Here is a 12,555-nt window from a genome sequence, read left to right as displayed (position 1 = left end):
AGCAAACTATAAAAGCAACACTTCACGCTTGTTTTGCCAACACAACGTGGCGTCTCTGTCCTGAAAACACGGTGACACTAATGAATATTTATGAAGTTGCACAATAGAGCGCGCTGATTGGTTTGAACCAAGCCTTACTCATGCATTAATGCAACACACTGTAAGACAAAATAATACTCACTCTGGCACAGACGCCCAGTCTGCACGCTGGAATACAACACTATTATGTCATGACCGTGACGCAGCTTCAAAAATTCGTTTCAAACAGGATGTACGAATATGCTTGAAATAACGCAATAACGCAAACCAATTTACACTTTTTAGTGAAATATAGGTGTCCTAATAGTGTTTTTAGCAGTGTGGGACACATATACGACTGTCAACAACTCAAAAAATGTGTTTTGGTGTTTCGTGACCCTTTAAGGCTGAGTTATACTTTCGCCTGGTGCCGCGTTGCGCAACTCTGCGATTACTCTGCTGACTGCGATTACGCCTCACGAAACGAACGAGGCTTTTATACTTGACACGTTCGCTGTTGAGAAATTCTTTAAAACAACAGAGGGCGATCAAAAGAAACTGACCGTGAAACAGAATTATATCATTAAATTTGTTGAATTTTTTTTTTTTAATTATTTTTTATTATTTCTATAAGATTTTTATAACCATTTAAGATTTTTATTAATCAAACTTTAACGCATCTCTTGCTTTTGTTCATATCTCGGACATTTTTTTGCCATGGCCTATTTTTGCTTTAGCAAACTTATCCCTTAGGTTTTTCCAAGCATTTTAACCAAAACTTTGCTGCTTTCTCACTGATGTTGCACTTTCTATTCATATTCAACTCTAATCAAATGCGGCACCGTGCAAACTGTTCGCTCAAGTCTTCAAAAATTTTGAAATCATGCCGCGCGCACCCAAAGTGAATCTTTGCAGACCCATCAACAACATCACATTCGCCACATGCACTCAATCGAAGTAGCGAATGCGTCAATTATAACCAGGCTAAAGTCAAACACACCTAATTCAACTCATTACAAGAGACTTAAGGAATTATTTTGGGTGTGTAAGACAAAGGAGACTTTAGGAACATGGTTGAGAACCACTGCCTTAAAGTGATAGTTCACCCGAGAATTTGCTGTTCATTTACTCACCCTCAGACTGTCCAAAATGTCCAAAATTTTTACCGTTTGAAAGCCCATAATAATTTATTTGTTTTGTAAGATACTAGTATTCTGCAGTTCAATTTACTTCGGTCAATTAGGTTTAGGCAAGTTCAGTAATTTATTCCTCAATTAGGAAATCACTGGACAAAAGTGGTTTGTTCTGTAGATAATTTAAAAAGAGGGCTAATAATATTGACCTTAGCTTGTTTTTAATAAAAATAATGATAATTGTAGACCAGGGGTGTCAAACTCAGTTTCTGAAGGGCTACATCCCTACACAGTTTACTTCCAACCCTGCTTTAACACACTTATGCCACTGCACTTTTCGTTCCATAGACTTCTATTCATACGCAATCAAATGCGGCAGACGGAAACGCAAGCCCGTCTGAAGGTTTGCATGTCACTGCATTGGAAAAAAATGGATTTTAAGTTAACTCAACTTTTTATTTTTTACAGCGTAATGCTTTTTTTGGTCTCACATAGTGATAGTATTAAATACTTTATTTTAAAGTTGTTTTTGTGCTATCTCATGCTTTCTCAATAATTAAATGAATTTAAGCTAACTTAAATGATTGCAAAGTTAATGGTACTAATATCAATATGCTCAAAAACATCAATTTAACATAAAACATTTAAAACACCAAGAAAACATTTGTTGACATTTCAAAAAAGCACGTTCACAGTGATTTTGTATGGATGTAGAGAGACTGCATGAATAAAACTGAAAACAATAAGAGCTTCATAGCTGAAAGCTTTGGAAGTACACATTATTCCCGACCCGTCCGCATTAGTTAACATGTAAGCTTTGTTTATTCCACATGCAGGCACGACAACTTCTGGAGAAGGAATACAACTCCCTCATCTCAATGGGAACAGAAAGGAGGCCAGACGAGGTGAGCATCGTGGGATGTTTACCTCCTACCACCCAAATACACTCTGAAGTCTAATGACAGTCCTCTCACAGGGGCTGTTTGTGCTTTCCGGTTCTTTGGTTTTGAATTGCTGAATTCATTTTCTTAATTGTTTTATTTATTTTTTGCCTTTGTCTTGCGCTTAGTTGGGGTTAATAGAGAGCTGCCCTACATTGAATTACATCCTTTAACATTCACACTGAAATAAACTGATTCATCTGTGTACTAACTAGAACAAAACCACCATTCTGTGTAAAGTCAGCAATGTGTTTCTACACTCAAAAAACAACTTTTTCTGCTTGTTTAGACTACTTATTCAAAATGAGTCGAAACAACAATATTCTTATGTTTTTTGGCACAGCTTAATTGTTTTATGTTTCATCCACTTAAATTTGTTAAAAAGATTGAGTTAACTTAAGTGATTTGTATTGGGACAACGTGAAGAAATTTGTGTGAAACAGCATTTTTAAAGTGTAAAGCATGTTTGCGAGAAAAAAAGAATTGCTTTACAAGAAAAACACAATGCGTGAAACCAACAAAAGAAGCATGGATCGTATAAGAAAAGAAAAAAAGAGGAAGATAAAGATTAACACTAACCTTATCAAAAGCAGAGTTGGGTAACACGTTCCACAGTAATGCATTTTTGAGAAAATTAAAAATTTGTTTTAAAATTTGAATTGTGGCTTTTAGATAACATTTTCTGCTGCAACAGCAGTTAATAAGCATGTGCTTTTAAATTCCTGGAATTTAAGCTAAAATGGTTGCTGTCGAGACACTTTTCAAGTGGAAACACAGACATTACTTTGATTTTCCTGGAGTGTAAAAACTAAAATATTGCTGTGAAATGCAGTCTATGTCCAGTCTCTAAAGAACTTTCAACTGCTTTTATCTTGACCAGCAACTTGTTCAAACGCTTGAATAAAAAGCATTCTATGATAATACTGGCGTCCAAAAACACAGCGGCCCAACTCGGCCTAAACAGGTTAAATTGAATTTTTGTGCACAATCAGGAGTGAAGGTGTCTTCTGAATGTGAAGAGAAGCATTGCTGCTTATGGGGCTATTCACATATCGTGTCTTTTGCTTGTGCAAGTTTGTTATTTCCAATGGAGCTGCTAGCATTTTCCAGGCCTACCAGTTAAAAACTGCGAGTCACACTACTAGAACTGACCAATCAGCTTTATGCTTTGTATGGACATTTCGGTAGACTAATTACCAAACTAATTACTCAGACAAACATAGAACACCCACATACTGCAGTGCTTTTTTAAAGAATGTAATGGTTACAGGTATCCAGTTTTCTTCTAAATGTTTTCTTTTGTGTGTTTGTGTGACAAACAGACCTGGAAGAAGTGAATGATGAGAGAATGTTAAGTTTTGGTTGAACTCTTTAAGTCTTTTAAATATGTCAAGCTACTGTGATTAACCCATTTTTTTCAGTGAGTAGTAAATTACTGAAAGAGCTGCAGTTTATTCTGTGTTTTTTATAATTATATTTTGTTTTAAAATTAACTTCAAAGTAAAGTGATTAGAAATCTGATTACTTTTTAGATGAAGTAATTAGTAATGTAATCAGATTTAAATTTTCCAGTTGAAATTTTCCATCAGTAATTTGTAATCTATTATTCTTTAAAAGTAACCTACCCAACACTGATCAAAATCCAGCGAAAGCAAATAAGGTTTAAGAGCAGTTTTAGTATAATTTCAAGAAAAACAATTCAGTTTCTGGGAAACTTCTGAAGTTTGGAAGCTGCAGTTGAAAAAGCTTGATCACTCTTAGTTTTAGAACATGGGACTGTAAAAAGAAGCGGATTACTAAGTGATCCCTGGGAGGTGAAGCGAATCACAAGGTCACATATATTTTGGTGCAAGTCCAGATAAAGCCTAGTACACAATATCAACTGTTTAAAAAAGTCTGAACTGTAGAGAAAGCCAATGTAAATATGCTAAAATTGAGAACACATTTCCTCTTTTATGTTCCGTTTTGGACAATCTGAAGGCAAGAAACTGCCATTTGAGGCATGGGCCACAGTAAAAGGAATTACAGTAATCTCGGCGTGATGTTAGAAAAGCATGGTGTCCAGATCTTTGTGGGGCAGAAACTGCAATTGATTTCAGGTGGAAGAAACTACCCTTTACCACTGAGCTAATTTGTTCCTCAAAATTGAGAAGCAAATCAAATGTAACCATATCTGTCAACATTGGGATGTAAGAGTACGCCCGCAAACCCACCCACAACAAATCCCCAAATGACTCCAAACTCCTACATCTGTTTATTCAGAGCACTTTAAATAAAAATAGAGCTGAAACCTTTTTAAATTAAAACTTCAAATGACAGAATAGATAACATACATAATTACTGAAAATAAAATCAATGGTTTGGCATAATAAAATCTATGGCCTACAGTATATAGAAATTAAAGTATACTGTATATAAAATCTCATTCACTGTAGAATTTAAATACTGATTAAAGTTACTATAGTTGTTTAGTGGAAAGCAGCAAATTAATTTTTCCACTTTTTTTTGTTTGATAACAGAAGTAAGGCCTTAAGCCTGCACAGATCTAAAATGAAAGCATTTGATTACTTTTATAACTGTTTATGCTCATTTCAGATTAAATTAATTGCGTTTACAATTGAAGAAGCCAAGATAGATATGTTTACATATTCTTATGTGTATTTGTTTGTTTAAACACACACCAAATTCCCAAAATGACTGCTTTCGCTTCTCTTCAAATTGTATGTACAGAAGCCATTTGGGAAACAGTGTGGACGGACGGCTGTAATGGAAAGGAAGGGAATGTGGCAGTTTTTTATATTATATTGAATGTGGTTTTTATATTTATTTCAAAGTGTTTTCAAGAAATAAAGTGAAAGCATAATTCTCCTGAACAGCTCTTGCAATTACATCATTTTTGAGATCGGTTTCACTTTTCATAGAAAAATAACAAATATGGGAGAAATACGAGAAAATACTTAAACTGGATGATACCAGGATAGAATGGTAAAATGTGGGAGAATCCAGGGTTGACAGGCCAAGATTGAATATGTTTAACAAACTGAACTTATTACTAATTTCAGTTATTGATTATTTTTTTATTTTTTTTTTTTTTGGTAAAGCTGCTTTGACACAATTTTAATTTTATGAAGCACTATGGAAATCAAAAAGGACATGACTTCAAGCGCTGATGTTTTTTGTCTTCTGGTCCTCCAGGATGGCACTAAGACGTTCACCCGCTCTCCTTCATGGAGGAAGATGTTTCGGGAGAAGGACCTGCGGGGTGTGACGTCTGACTCCTCCGAGACCCTGCCTGCTAACTTCCGTGCCTCAGCCATCTCTACCCCCTCAGTCACGCTGAGGAAGGTCCAGAGCGATGGTGAGCTGAACATCCTCCATCCCCACTGCAATCATGGGATTTTAAGGGTCACTGACAGAGACAATATTTGAGAATTATTTTATTAAAAACAAAATACTTCTTACTTAACTTATTACTAAAAATTACTATTTATTTATTGTTATGAAAAGCAATTGCTTAAGATCACTAGCATGCTATTGAACTCAAATATTTATTTAACAGAATTATTATAATTATTATTAGTAGTATTACTATTATTATGTTTCATGACCTGAAGTCCGTTCTTTGTATCTCACTTAAATGATCTGAAAACAGCGAAACTAAATTTAAAATGTCTGACTGAACTGATCTGGGATCACTACACGTACTTGTGATTGTTGTGATGGACAGATTGTATCGATCTTTGTAATCATGATCAGCAATGCATTGGCTGATGGCACATCAGTGTAAGGACATCATCTGACTAATATTCAATTATCCATGTCAACAAAGTTATGTAAAATTAATAGTAAACATTTTGGTAAATATAATACACAATAGCGTTACACATTTCTTGATGGCTGCAGGTTTTACACATGGGTATTTAGCAATTGATTTAGTTTTACTTTAGTGTATTTTCTTTAGGATCATATTCAAGTTTCTTAATTCTGTGACGTAAGGCATAACTGACTTTTTAAATTAAATTTGTATTAAAAAGCATTTTGATAATGCAAAGGTGTCTGCAACGTTTGCGAAGATTCATATTACTGCATGTTAGCTGTCAAACCAAAACAAAACAAGCAAAAAATAATAATATTGACCTATAAAAAGAAAGAAATTATGCTAAAACTGGGACGCCACCTTTAAAGTATGCACTTGTATTTAAAAAAGTCCATTTTGGTATCTTAAATTTAGCCTATAGGTAGGCCCACACGGAATCTGCGCTCGCAGAAATTGACTGATTTTTAGTCCATCATTGAGTCTGTTTATTTACTTGTGTAAATGTGTGTACATTTAGATTTATTCATTTTTTAAATTAATTTCAGTAATCTTATTGACTAATAATAAAATGTTCATATGATTTAGTTACAGTTCAGTGTGTAAAGTCATATTTTCTGTCTTATAGTAGATATATGACAGACTTGCCTTGTTTACCACATAAGTGGATCTAATTGGATTTACATTATAAACATTAAATAAAAGTTATAAAGGTATTATTTTTTTTATTTAATATATTATGTTTTTAGTTATGATGCTCGCAAAGATCATTCCACATAAATCCTCAGATTTGTAACAAAATTCTCTGCAGAAATGGCAAAACAGGTCTGCTGATTCTGTTTATAGGCCACAAAGTAAATGTTATAAATGTTCTCTTTGAAGCCCTTGGGGAGGACCATCCTCGTGACAGTATTTCTACCTTTATTTTGCTTCTGATTTGTTTTTAATTGATATATTTTTACAATTGTATTATTTTCCCTAAATGAATACAGTATATAACCTATTGGTTACTATTGCGAGAAAATATCAGCATTCGGCACATACTTTCCGTATCATCTTTGCATGAAATGACACAATCTAATCCAGTTTATATGAAAAAACTAGACCTGTTGCTATGACAACACCTCTCGAATTAGTTTTAAAGCGTGAAACTATCCTGGGTCGTGTCAAAACATCAATAACCAAATCCAGATAATTGAGCAATCCATGTACAAAGAATGAAACACAGGTCACAATCATTAATTTCTATAAGCCTTGGTGATCTTTTCTCTTTCGCATGGCACTAAAATATGAGAACGTTTATTTAGTGAATGCACAAAACTAACTTCAGATATTTTAGTGCCGATCAACTTTGTTAATCCATGAATCTTAAAGATTATATCTATATAGCATATTTATGATATCTTCAAAAATAATACAATAGACAAGTGATCAGTAAGCTGTCATTACAGTACACCACTCAACAGCAGTCATACTGTATATGGAACATAATGTGTAAAAAGTCAAGTAAACATTTTTTTCCACATAAATGCAACATCAGTTGATTAAAAAAGCTGTTATAAAAAGGGGAAATCCATATTATTTATTAAAGCAAAGATTACTGGAAGTAAATGACTATGTTAGAGATCCAAAGACTGTGGAAATCCCCGTAATCAGGTCTGAAATAACTTTATGACAGAGTGATGTTCTGTTAATGTTCAGATAAACTGTTTAGACATTGTTTCCTTATGAGAAGGCGATGCAGCAGGAAAAGCTGTGTAAATCTGTCCACAAATACATTTCACAACAAAATCCTGTCTGTCTTCAGCATCTCCAAGGGCAGAGTCTGGGTCAGTGAGGACCTACTCCTGTTGAGGGACTGCAGAGGTGAAAGAGACCTTCTATATTTCTACATTTGCATTATACCACATTTTAATAGAACAGTTATATGTTTATTTTATATGATTGTGTTTGGGGTCAGTTTTTTTTTTTTTTTTTTTAAAGAAAATTATTCTGTTTATCAAGGCTGCATTTATTAAATAAATATACAAATAAACAGTCATTGTTGCTTTGTTTACTATTGCCATTAATAATAATAATACTCTTTATAATAATAATATTAATATTAATTCATATTTAAGTGATTTCTCAAGGATCATATGACTGAAGTAATGAAGCTGAAAATTCATCTCTAAAATCACTGGAATAAATGATCAAATTAAATGATAATCTACTTTTGAACAGTTATTTTATAGTGAAATAACATTTCACAACTCTACAATTTGTACTGTAATTTTGCTGAAATAAATGCAGCCTTGGTGAGCAGAAGAAGCTTGTTTTAAAACATTTAAAATCCTACTGACCCCAAACTTTGACCAGTAGTGTGTGTATATATATTTTTTTTATATACAAAAAAAGATTGGAGGAATCCGAAATAAGTTCAATTACATTGGCATTTGCTATCATTCATTTAGCAAAATATTTATTCAAAACTTTCAAACATATTTATTCAAACACTTCAGATCGTTAAAATGTGACCTGTTGCATTTTTTTTTTCTTAGAGAAAAAAGATGAATGTGGCATTATTTCCAGAAGATAACCTTTAAAACATTGGTTTCAAACTCAATTCCTGGAGGGCCACAGCTCTGCACAGTTTTGCTCCAACCCTGATCAAACACAACTGATCCAACTAATGAAGGTGTTTATGACTCTTTTGAACACCTTGATTAATTGAATCAGCTGTGTTTGATCAAGATTGGAGCAAAACTGTGCAGAGCTGTGGCCCTCCAGGAATTGAGTTTGAGACCTATGCTCTAAAATGTCATTGATATTAACAGTAATCTATGTGCAGAATAAATCTTTAATGGCATACTTGGAACAATAATCATTTCATATTAGATTTGATGAAGACTCTATTTAAGGGTCAAAGAGTAAAGATCAGAAAATACAAATGAATTGTCATTTTAAGCCTTTAAGTTTTTCACTGCTGGTTAAATGAAGCATGTTAAATCTGTTCTAAATAAGATAAATGAATGTTTCCCTGAAACATGGCTGATTCTTGATCAGATATGTTTGCATCCGGAAGTTTATGAGAATTATTTATATCATGTATTAAATTACCCAATAAATTGTATTTTATTAACGCCTACCACCACTCCAACCCTAAACTCAACCGTCACAGTACTGTACAATGTAATTTACATTGTTACATAAATGATGCTATGTTAGGGCTGGGCCGATAATAATATTATATCGAGTCAGGATAAAATTTATGTCAATAACAATGATAAGCTCTGGACTATTTTTACTCTATATTGATGTAAGAGGCAATCACACAGGAGAAATGTGCAGCAATGGGAATCTAATAGCGTGTTGTTTTTAAATTTTCGGCCACTGATTAATGCCATTTAATGCACCCTATAATTTTTGTGACTTCAGTTATTGTTGTGGTACTCTTCTAAGTCTGTAAGCATTTACAGCTTATATTGAAATATATATTGTTATCGTTCAATACGGAAAATAATTATTGAGATTGCATTTTTGCCATACCGCCCAGCACTATACTATACTGATGTGCATATGCACAGCTGTAGCCTATCTAGACTTTACCCTGAATCACAGAGATATTTGAAATTGAAAGTAAACACTTTACATGCATTTAACATACATTGTGTGGTTATAACATTTGTAATGTAATTTGATGCAGAATCTAAAATTGGAAGTCTTGTTTTGAAATAAACGTCACATGCATGTAGCCCACCAGACTTACACTGTCTAAGCCTCAAAAACATTTCCAAACTTAACGAAACTAAAGAGAGAAGTATTTAATGAAGGCTTTTAATGGGCATGTGTGGGCAGGGCCCAAAGCTTTGTGGTACACCACTGTCAATGATTACCTTCTGTACACACGTAAATCACCAAAATTTCACTCATTTACGAGTACTTTTAGCATTCCTCACAGAGCATTCTCCATATTTTGCATGCTCTTTGTGTTGTTAAAACATGTTTTGGAACGGACTTTGCTTTCATGTTTTCATTGTGATTCATCGTGTGCTTTTGATTTGTGTGCGAATCATCATCATCATCATCCTCATCATCATCAAGCCCACACAGAAACTCTGCCGGAATATTCACAAACACATCTCATCAGCAACTCTTAAAATAATTTAAAATGGCAACTATGATGAAAACATCTTTTGGGAGCAGTTTGGACAGAACTGTGTGCGGGTATAGTGTGTCCACAGTTATATTGGGGTGACATAAAGACAATAAGTCTCTGTTTTTTAAGTTTCCTGACGTTAAAATGGAATCCTAGTCCCTCCCATTTTGAGGCCCACCGCAACATGAAATAGGAGTGCGTTTTCTCCGCCCACCGAATTGACTGACAGACGCGTATTAACATGTCTCCATGTCTCCAACTTTCCTGTTTGTTTGTTTTATTGTGGGCTTTCCGCATAGTTCGGTTGCACAATTTTGATTGGGTAGAACAAAAGTGTGCTCACTCAATTGGATAGCAAGACTGTCACACACAGACTGCAGTTACACATTTGCTCTGCGTGGAGGAAATGATGTACAACATATATATTTCATATCACAGCCTCTTGTGATTCGCTAATTGCAACGTTTCAAATCGCGATTGTGATTGGATTTCAATTAATCGCACAGCCCTAGTATCCAGTCACATTTGCATGCAAAAACAGTACAAAACTGCGGTGTGTGTGAACTATGTAATGACATTTTGTGAATCATCATTCTCATCGACTCATTAACTCCACAACAAATACATCAAATAATCATTGGGAAAGTTCTTACGGTAGTATTTCTTTCAAACGTTACATAAGATCAGCTTTCTTCATGTCTGTCACTGTGCTGTTTATCTGACATAGCCCAGGCGGAGATTGAGGCGCACACTGGCAGGCATGTGGGAATGGTGGGCAGGGAGAACTAGCATTAAAGGCACAGGCAAAAAAAACCAGCTACATTGTGTTCAGAGCAGAAAATCCAACATTCTGAAAGGTATAATAAATAATCTTATGGGTGTTCTGAGCTGAAACTTTACAGACACATCCTGGAGACACAAAAGACTTCTCTAAAATCTTGAAATTTGGTAAGGGGGTAATATAGGTATCCTTTAAAATGCACAATTCCTCTCAAAAATTATATATATGTATAAAATAAAATTAAAAAATGGATTCCATTTTTTTTGACAGTTAACAGATGGACCACTGCCTTGACTGCACTTTGTGTATCGTGACGGCATTGTAATTCTCTCTCTCGCACACAGGAGGCATCGTCGTCGGAAAGCTGGAACCGGCTTTACATTTCATTCACGGGGAGGAAGGGGGGATAAGCAGAACAAAAAAAGCAATGAATATATACATTTATAAATATAACTCTACTGGTGTGACCATTCTGCAATAACAGAAGAGGGATGGAGAAAGAGCAAAAAAAAAAAAAATGAAATGACAAAAAGACATGAAGAATGTATGACACACATACGAGAGAGAGTGGTACGAGAAACAAGATGGTTGGAGGCATTGGATGACTGTTTAATCTTTCTTTCTGTCGTTCTCTCTTCTCACTTCCTGTGTCTGTGCTGATGGGACATCCGTAGATGAACTCTCTTGTCTTTCCGTCCTTCGTTTCTATGGCCCTTGATTCTTCAAGAACGGCTGCAAGTCGCTCTCTCTTGAGTCTAATAGCAACGGATGTTTGTGGCAACTCAACCTGGACTTCAGGGATGTTTACATGCGCGAGGGTTCAGAGGAAGTGTACTTAACAGACGACTTCGCTGGATGTTTCTCAATCACGAGAGCGAGCACAAGCTGAGATAGAGCGCAGGGAGAGAAAGAGTGAGGCCGCAAAGGGCACAATTCTTGCTCAAGTACTACTAGGTGTTTTTTTTTTTTTGGTTGGTTTTCAAACCTCTTTTAGATTAAAGACGAAAGGTCCGAAAAGAGAGAGAGAAGGAGAGAGAGCTGATAAAGGGAAGCTGGTGGGTGAGACTGACTGATAGATGCTTGCGGACAAAGCAAGTGACCAGCAGATATGAGTCCTGACGGACAGAATCATTCTAACAACGCAAGCCATAAAAGACGACAAGACGTGGACGGAGGTGGAGAAACGGGGGGACGGGACGGGAGGGAGGGAGGGATCCGGGTGTAAACCAGTGAGAGAAATCGTTTAGCTTCTGTGTTGCGATGCATGTCAAAACAACCAAGACGACAACGAACTAAAACGTTCGGGGAATAAGACAAATATGAAGTTAAAAATGAGAAAAATTACGTGTACATTAAACATATGAGGTTAAGAGCTTGGGGAACAATTTGTAAAATTGTGTGTATTTTGATTTTGATTTTTTATTTTTATGATAACTATATTTATTTTCTTTATGTATGTATTGAATAACTGTATGTACATGTTCATTTAATAATTCTGACTGTAATTTAATTTGATCTAGTTTAAAGCGTAAATATGAGATATTCAAAACATGGTCATTAAAATATGCTACTTGTATGTGTACATTTTGACAAAACGAAATTGTGTTATGATTTCAAAACAAACCATTGCTGTTTGACGAGGATGACAGTGATTCGAATTGAAAATGATGTCTGCAAAATAAAACAATAATGATGATAATGATGAAAATCTAAATAAAATAAAGTGTTAC

The 12,555-nt window shown here is 34.8% G+C and overlaps 1 protein-coding gene across 6 annotated transcripts in view; it reads left to right on the top strand.

Annotated features, from left to right (window-relative positions):
* Nucleotides 1-12,554, top strand: part of ppfia3 (PTPRF interacting protein alpha 3) — a 77,199-nt gene extending 64,645 nt beyond the window's left edge. For all 6 annotated transcript variants that reach the window (XR_015480890.1, XR_015480889.1, XR_015480888.1 and 3 more), the window contains 4 exons: nt 1,988-2,056; nt 5,288-5,450; nt 7,714-7,772; nt 11,170-12,554. Coding sequence is in view for 3 of the 6 variants with exons in the window: in XM_087244607.1 (XP_087100733.1) it covers nt 1,988-2,056; nt 5,288-5,450; nt 7,714-7,760 (279 nt within the window). In the remaining 3 variants the exon portion in view is untranslated. The remainder of the gene's footprint in view (nt 1-1,987; nt 2,057-5,287; nt 5,451-7,713; nt 7,773-11,169) is intronic.
* Nucleotide 12,555: the final 1 nt, after the last annotated feature.

The sequence above is a fragment of the Danio rerio genome, chromosome 3, assembly GCF_052040795.2.
Source record: "Danio rerio strain M-AB ecotype USA chromosome 3, GRCz13ab, whole genome shotgun sequence".
Taxonomy (NCBI): Eukaryota; Metazoa; Chordata; class Actinopteri; order Cypriniformes; family Danionidae; genus Danio; species Danio rerio.
This window is presented reverse-complemented; position numbering and strand designations above follow the sequence as displayed.